The sequence below is a fragment of the Schistocerca piceifrons genome, chromosome 5 (genome assembly GCF_021461385.2).
Source record: "Schistocerca piceifrons isolate TAMUIC-IGC-003096 chromosome 5, iqSchPice1.1, whole genome shotgun sequence".
NCBI classification, from domain to species: domain Eukaryota; kingdom Metazoa; phylum Arthropoda; class Insecta; order Orthoptera; family Acrididae; genus Schistocerca; species Schistocerca piceifrons.
The window spans coordinates 43,951,471-43,960,325 of NC_060142.1; the positions used below are offsets into that span (position 1 = coordinate 43,951,471).

At 35.8% G+C, this 8,855-nt stretch overlaps 1 protein-coding gene across 2 annotated transcripts in view; it reads left to right on the plus strand.

Annotated features, from left to right (window-relative positions):
• Window positions 1–839, plus strand: part of LOC124798403 (hydroxylysine kinase) — a 240,350-nt gene extending 239,511 nt beyond the window's left edge. For both annotated transcript variants that reach the window (XM_047261791.1, XM_047261790.1), the window contains exon 8: window positions 540–839. In XM_047261791.1, the coding sequence (XP_047117747.1) occupies window positions 540–728 (189 nt within the window). In that variant the 3' untranslated portion in view covers window positions 729–839. The remainder of the gene's footprint in view (window positions 1–539) is intronic.
• Window positions 840–8,855: the final 8,016 nt, after the last annotated feature.

Genomic DNA, 8,855 nt, shown 5'->3' on the forward strand with positions numbered 1-8,855 from the left:
CTCACCATACACTTCTGTCAATTGGCAATGGATTTCAATCAGCACAATGCCCTTTTCTTCCAAAAACCAAATAACCGCGCACAATTTACACTTGGTGGTAACATCCAACGGGAGCTCCATTCTCAACAGCTGCCAAGCCAAGACTAAGCCCATGTTTACACACAGCACGTGAAGCACTCTTCATAACAGAGTTCTGTACTTATAAAAAAATAGGAGACCTTACTTTTTGAATTACCCTCATATTATGTAGTTATCTTATTTGTGTAGAATGGTGTTGATTACTATTCTTTTGCTTTGAAGACATGCCTTGTGTAACCAGATGTAAGGAGTAGATTAAATAAAGCCTCATGTTAGAAATCATAAATTATTTCAGATGCTCACATTAGTATAAACTGATCATCTAAAAATTACAATTTACTCGTGATGATATTAAAGAATCTTCACTTATAATGTGAAAATGTATACAAAAGATTCTGCTTTGTTTGCGTTTTTAAAAACAGGAAAAAGACCTGAAGGTCACTGATTACTCTTTGTTACAGATCTGTGTGTGTGCACGTCTCTGCCAAAGCCTTGTATTAGGTGCATACTCATACTCCATAGAGCCAGACAGTTATCTGTTGGTAACAGCAGCCCGTGGATGGGACATGCTCAGACTGTTGTGGAATACATCAGATGAAAAGATTAATCAGCAATGGATAAGTGAAATAACAGCACCACAGGGACCGTGATTATTAGTTGAGATGAAATGTGTGTGTTCTGCTAGAAGTGCTTTATTTTTCTGAAAAACTGAAGTGTTTTTTGTCTTATAAGGCACAGCCTAAAAATAAAACATAAGTTTAGCTGCTTGGATTTTTTTAAAGTGTAAACAACAACATGAATCTGACAGCTAACCGAAGTAGCCCTTTATAACTGATTTATTTATTTATTTGTTTATTTTTATTTAGTTCCATGACACATTGTTTAAATATAGGACAAGTCAAAATATAATGCAGAGATATACATTACAAATTTTTCACGTAAGGACAATGCAGAAATTAACCATTATTTCACATTTAATATAAGAAATATTTACTACATTTATAATTGATATCCCAGAAATGATTCCTACAGACAATACACTGAGACAAGACATACGCATGAAGACATTTATATGTTAAGACAATAAACAAATTAATCATGATTACACATTTAATCTTAGTAACGTTTACTACATATATTGTTGATGTCTCACAAACGATTCCTATGACAATATGGTTAGACATGATCATATAACATTTGTTATACATATTTGCTGTTTTATGTTTCATATTTCTCAGAGGTACTAAAGCCCATGTCACATACGATTGCGCTTCTGTGCATAGAGGTGGAGCAGAAAGGAAGTATGGGGGGGGGGGGGGGGTCATAACTGTGGTTGTGTGGCAGCAGAGAGTGGGCAAACAAGGTCCACATTGCCAAACTGCATTGCTGTGGATAACAGTCAGCCTCATTTGCATACGGTACATTGTATTATATGTTCAGTTCTGTGACGGGAATAATAAATATTGAAACCAATTTCAATCAATCATCATGAGAGAAATATTAATTCACATCCACTGTTCCACAGATTTACTCTGCATGATGTTGGGAGGTGAGAACAGCTAAAACAGCTTTGTGAAGACATGAAGTACAATTTTTCTCAAAATGACACTGAAACTGCTTGCAATAATTACCAGTTATTGCAATTTGAACTGCATTATAAGTAAAAATTTAATACACAACAAAATTAACTTCAAGCTCAAACCAAAATCATTATATTTGCTGACAACTGCTTCTTCTCAATAGAATTTTTAAAAATGTGTAATGTGTGTGTGTGTGTGTGTGTGTGTGTGTGTGTGTGTGTGTGTGTGTTTTTTTTTTTTTCATTGTTAATGGGCATTGTGAGTGTAAAGTCACACGTTCGATATTACAGTGAGAGACTGCAATTTATGATCCATTGAACAAGCAAACAATTAACCAATATCTGCGAATAACTCCAGGGAATTTGACCGATAACATCAAAAACCACCGATATCTCGAACAAGTAACAGTTACTGTCATTTTAGGGCCTTATCTAGTTCATGCCTCGAAAATGACAGATGTTTACAACATAATCAAAAAGGCTAGGAAGTTCTCATTTTTGTGTATGGAACTGATAAGTTGACAAAAACATTTTTTAAACCATAAGTCTTTAAAACTAAGAAATATTATTACTTTGTTCCAAACTCTACATCGTAGTACCATAATCACTTCTATTTGAGTCTGTTTCTGAACAATCTGATTTTAAATTTATGATGGTAGGTTCAAGGCTTATATCCATCATCACTTCCCTGTGAAATTCTTCTTTCTGAAGCTTTTCAGCATGCCTCACAGTCTATTCCCACACTACAGGTGGGATGTTGTCTGTTGCCCCACTGTCTATTGCCTCATGCACAAATGATTCACTGTATGTAATCACAAATGTTTTGTTTTTCCTCCCACATAACCTTAAAACCCTTTGCCCCAACTAATTCCATGGGACTACAATGCCAGTGACACATGGATAAACGCAAAACTATGTGATCCCATTTACCTGCAAGGAAGTTAAGTTTGTACATTCTGTCACGTCACTTATACAGTATAAGTTAACGAGCTGCAGGAGATTGGCACAAGTCTAGTTTATATGGTGCTTAATATTTTGTTTTTAAGCTGGGGAAAAATATTCACTTTTCTGATGTTTGTACTTGATTTTTTCTCTATAAGAGTTGAATTATAACTGGCAATGACCGACTTCGAAGCAAGGTATGACAAGAATTGTGAATCGCAACTTACAGCATTCATTGCTGAGTGGTAATCACTGCTGTTTTTCTTGCACGTAAATACTAGTTTAGTCTCAGAAATAAAACCATGAGAAGTGTCAGCATGCAGAATAATTATCTAAGAACCTATAACTATGAGAACTTTAAAACCACCAGTACCATCATTCATTTTCCAGCAGATCTTCTTGTAATGATTCTAATTGACCCATGTTTCATCAAGATAATACACCATTGAACTACCTCCTTCTCTTGTTTCATGAATTTTTATGTGGGATATAGTTCATGCTGCACCTAGGTCACTTCTTTGAACTAAAAATTCTCTTCTTGACATATCTGCAACCAGCACCTTTTAAAATTATTTACCACGGTGAAGCACTTACCATTGAAGCCTGCATAACTGTAACACATTTTTGTTATGTCAGGCATTCATCATTTACATGGAGCCTTTTAAAACATCATTGTTAAAACTATCCATTTGTGTTACAGGTTCCTTGCGATTCTGATGCTTTCCAGGCAACACAAAACCAACTGTTTCTATGGTTCCTACAGCTCTGACACTTTCGTTTACAATTCTCTTGACAGTTCTCTTGGCTGACACCACATGGTTCTGGAGTCCATTCTTATGTTTTCCAATGTCAACAGTAGGAGACCTGCTTTTAAGTTCACGTTTAAAAAGTTATAAAAACAGTAAATAAACTGCCTTGCCTGCTTGTGAAGCACTTCACATTTATTACCATCACCTGACTCTTCCACTGCTGCAAGAAAAAAAAGGAAACAAAAAAAATTGACAGTTGAATGAATAATTTGGTTGTCGTGAAGTGCGGCAACAGTGCAGCACGTAGAAGCGAGACTCTCTGCTAGCTGCTCAGAAAGAGAAGAATGAATATTATTGGCCACCAGTGGCTAGTGGAGGGGGATCCACAGAAAGGCTATATCAAAACAATGCTTATATGTACCATAGAAGTTTTTGAACATTTTATTTGTATCTGTCTCATTGTTCATTTCATCCCATGTTTTTCAGCGTAGTTAGTAGAAGAAGTGTGTAATGTTAGATTTAGAGTGTGGTCTTCAGTCCAGAGACTGGTTTGATGCAGCTCTCCATGCTACTCTATCCTGTGCAAGCTTCTTCATCTCCCAGTACCTACTGCAACCTACATCCTTCTGAATCTGCTTAGTGTATTCATCTCTTGGTCTCCCTCTACGATTTTTACCCTCCACACTGCCATCCAACACTAAATTGGTGATCCCTTGATGCCTCAGAACATGTCCTACCAACCAATCCCTTCGTCTAGTCAAGGTGTGCCACAAATTGCTCTTCTCCCTAATTCTGTTCAATACCTCCTCATTAGTTATGTGACCTACCCATCTAATCTTCAGCATTCTTCTGTAGCATCACATTTCGAATGCTTCTATTCTCTTCTTGTCTAAACTATTTATCATCCATGTTTCACTTCCATACATGGCTACATTCCATACAAATACTTTCAGAAACGACTTCCTGACATTTAAATGTATACTCGACGCTAACAAATTTTTCTTCTTCGGAAACACTTTCCTTGCCATTGCCATTCTACATTTTATATCCTCTCTACTTCAACCATCATCAGTTATTTTGCTCCCAAAATAGCAAAACTCATTTACTACTTTAAGTGTCTCATTTCCTAATCTAATTCCCTCAGCATCACCTGATTTAATTTGACTAAATTCCATTATCCTTGTTTATGTTCATCTTATATCCTCCTTTCAAGGCACTGTCCATTCCATTCAACTGCTCTTCCAGGTCCTTTGCTGTCTCTGAGATAATTACAATGTCATTGGCAAACCTCAAAGTTTTTATTTCTTCTCCATGGATTTTAATTCCTACTCCAAATGTTTCCTTTCTTTTTTTTTTACTGCTTGCTCAATATACAGATTAAATAACATCGGAGGTAGGCTACAACCCTGTCTCACTCCCTTCTCAACCACTGCTTCCATTTCTTGCCCTTTGACTCTTATAACTGCCATCTGGTTTCTGTACAAATTGTAAACAGCCTTTTGCTCCCTGCATTTTACCCTTGCCGTGAAGAGAGTATTCCAGTCAACAGTGTCAAAAGCTTTCTCTAAGTCTACAAATGCTAGAAACGTAGGTTTGTCTTTCCTTAATCTATTTTCTAAGATAAGTCATAGGGTCAGTATAGAGTTACGTGTTCCAACAATTCTAGGTAATCCAAACTGATCTTCCCCGAGGTCGGCTTCTACTAGTTTTTCCATTCGTCTGTAAAGAATTCGTGTTAGTATTTTGTAGCTGTGGCTTATTAAACTGATAGTTTGGTAATTTCACATCTGTCAACAAGTGCTTCCTTTGGGATTGCAATTATTATACTCTTCTTGAAATCTGAGGGTATTTCACCTGTCTCATACATCTTTCTCACCAAATGGTAGAGTTTTGTCAGGGTTGGCTCTCCCAAGGCTATCAGTAGTTCTAATGGAATGTTGTCTACTCCTGGGGCCTTGTTTTGGCTTAGATCTTTCAGTTTTTCTATCAAACTCTTCACGCAGTATCATATCTCCCATTTCATCTTCATCTACATCCTCTCCCATTTCCATAATATTGTCCTCAAGTACATCACTCTTGTACAGACCCTCTATATACTTGTTCCACCTTTCTGCTTTCTCTTCTTTGTAATGTTATTATCACTGAAGTCCCTGCTTTCACTTACTTTAATAGGTGGCCTTTTTTGCTGAAAAAATTCCAATGTTAACAACAGAGCCTCATCATCACTGTAGCCCATATTTATTACTTCAGTATTATATTGCTAGTAGGCTTCATGGGTGAACATTTATTCTAGGCTAGCTGTATTGTTTAAAGTGATTCTTGTTGGTTTACTTACAGTGGGGATTAGATTGAAACTCTTTGTCATTTACAGCAGTTTGTCTCTGTGATTTGACTGTTTCAAAAAATCACTGTTGAAGTCACCAAATGTGATCTTATTTTTGACTGGTTCTAGAGTATTTAAGAACATTTCTATATTATATAGAAAGTCTTCAGAATTTCTGTTGGGGATCTGCATACAGTGATAATAACTAAGTTCATGTCAGAAAGTTCAGTGGCTGCTGTTTCAAGATCCTTTTCTTTTATCAAATTGGCATGCATTTGGATTGCTCTATACCTTATATTCTGCTTGATAAATATGGCTGTTTCTCCATGTTTGTGAAAAGATCTACAGAATGAATTGCTTAGGAGGAAACCAGGAATACTTACTGTATCTGTTTGCTTTCTGCCTAGCAAGTTGTGCAGATGGCATCAACATTTAGGTCAGATCCCAGTAGTACTTCAAGTTCTTGTAACTTATTTGTTAAGGACTGACCATTGTGATACAGTATATTAGAAGTGGGAGAGGTGATTGTGTTTGAACCACTTACCTTAAATAACATCATATCTCTGATTTCCTGTGGGATTCCTCCTCTTTCTGGTTTCCTCCGAAAAATCATTAGATGTGGTGGAGGCACTGGTTTCCATCTGCATTACACTTTTTTTTTTTAAATGACGGAGCTGGTTGTGCCAAAGTTGGAGTTGGTCCTGCTGCTGTAATGGATGGTTCTGCTTTCACTAATGATGGTTCTGCTGTTGCTATGGATGGTTCTGTTGTTACTACTGTTGATTTTGCTGCTGGTATTAGAGCTGGTTCTGCTGTTGCTGGAGCTGTTACTGCATTTGTTGCTGTTCCCTGTTCTTGGTGCTTTTAATACCTTTGGTGAATATACTGATGCAGGATTCGGGCCTGTTATTGTTACAGATGGTTCTGCTGCTACTGTTGCTATTATCAGAGTTAAAGATCAATATTTCTATTTTTACCCCATTAAATGGCACAAAATGCATAAACTTTATTTATAGATTTATTTATTCCTATTCAAGAATTCATGTATGGTATAGGAGGAGTTGTCAAGGAGATATGATTTCAATTTATTTTTGAAGCTAATACTGCTGTCTGTCCAACATTTTATTTCATATGGCAATTTGTCGAAAATTTTTATAGTAGCATATTTTACCCCTTTCTGTGCCAAAGATAGGTTGAGCAAAGGATCGTGTAAGTCTTTCTTTTTTCTGGTATTATAATCATGAATGTCACTGTTGTTTTTAAACTGGTCCATGTTGTTGGGAACAAATTTCATTAGTGAGGCTGTTGTAAGAATTCCCAATATTTTAAAAAGATGCCTACAAGATGTGAGACTATGAACCCCACACATTTTTCTGACCACTCTCTATTGAGCAGTTTAAATGTTGAGCTACCCCAAAATATTATTCCGTATGACATCAGAGAGTGAAAGTATACAAAGTATGTTAGCTTAGTAATTTCTATATCCTCAAAATCGGCAATTATTCTGATTGCAAAAGTTGCTGAACCTAGTTGCTTTAGAAGATCCAAAATGTGAATTTTCCAATTAAGATTTTCATCTATGATATGTTATATTTATGGAAGGAACTGTACTTTTTGCAACAGAAAATTGGATGCACTGTGTTTTTTCAAGGTTTAGAGCAAGCCCATTTGCAGAAAATTTTCCAAAGACCTTATTTGTATCATTTTCAATTGGAGTTTCTTTTAATGGATTAATAATGATGCTTGTATCATCAGCAAACAGTGTTGGTTCAGCTTCCTGTTTCAGATAGGAAGGGATGTCGTTCACATATATCAGGAACAGAAGGGGACCCATGATTGAACCCTGTGGAACAGCTAATGTAATTTCACCCCAGTTAGATGAAGTGGCAAACTTATTTAAATCACTTGATCCATATAAGAAAACTTTTTACGCCCTGTTCTGTAGGTATGACTTAAACCAATCATATGCTATTCCATTTATTTCATAGAATTGTAATTTCTGTGACATAATGTCATGGCTCACACAATCAAATGCTTTGGACAAATCACAGAAAATTCCTATTGGTGACATTTTACTATTTGAAGGTTCTATTACGTGGACAGTGAAATTGTATATTGCTGTCTCAGTGGAACAGCACTTTTGTAATCTGAACTGTGATTTACTGAGTATCCCATTACTGTTGAGATAGCTAACCACTCTCGAGTACATTACTTTCTTGAACATTTTTGAAAATGCTGTAAGCAAGGATACTGGCCAATAATTATTGACATCTGTGGTGTCCCCCTTTTTGTAGAGAGGCCTGATAATGGCATATTTTAACCTGTCTGGGAAAATACCTTGAGTTAGTGATGCATTACATATGTGACTCAGAACATCATCTGTAATTGCTCCACATTGTTTTAATCCCTTATTAGAGATGTCATCTACTCAAACAGAACATTTATTTTTCAAAGATTTAATAATTTTACTTATTTCACAAGAGGTTGTTAGGTGAAACTTAATCTGACTAAATTTTTTCAAAACAGACTCTTCCATGTACTGCCTGGCTTTTTCTTTTGAACTGTTCTCACCAATTTTTTCTCCTACACTTAAGAAATGGTTGTTAAATACATTAGCTGCTTGTGTGCTGTTGGTTAATATGGTCTCATTCTCTTTAATAGTAATACTACCTACGCCAGTGGTTACTTTTTCTGTTTCCCTTCTAACAACATTCCATATTGATTTGATTTTATTGCCAGAGTTATTAGTTTCTTCTCTAACATACATATTTCTTGACTTCCTTACAACTTTTCTCAGTATGTTACAATAATTTTTATAGTGTAAAACTACTTCTGGATTTTATTAGTTCTTGCTGTCTCATACAGTTTTCTTTCCCTTTCTGAAGACACTTTAACACCTGTAGTAATCCAAGGTTTCTTTGAAAAGTGTGTGGTGTTACATTTAGTAATTTTCTTTGGGAAACAATGTTCAAAAAGGGATATAAATTTATCAAGAAATATGTTCTATTTATCATCAGCATTATGCTTATTATATACAGCTCCCCAATTAACATTTCTTAAGCATTCTGTGAAGTGCTCTATGATACCGGGTTGAGCGACCTCTCACTTTTACACTACTGGCCATTAAAATTGCTACACCAACAAGAAATGCAGATGATAAATGGGTATTCATTTGACAAATATA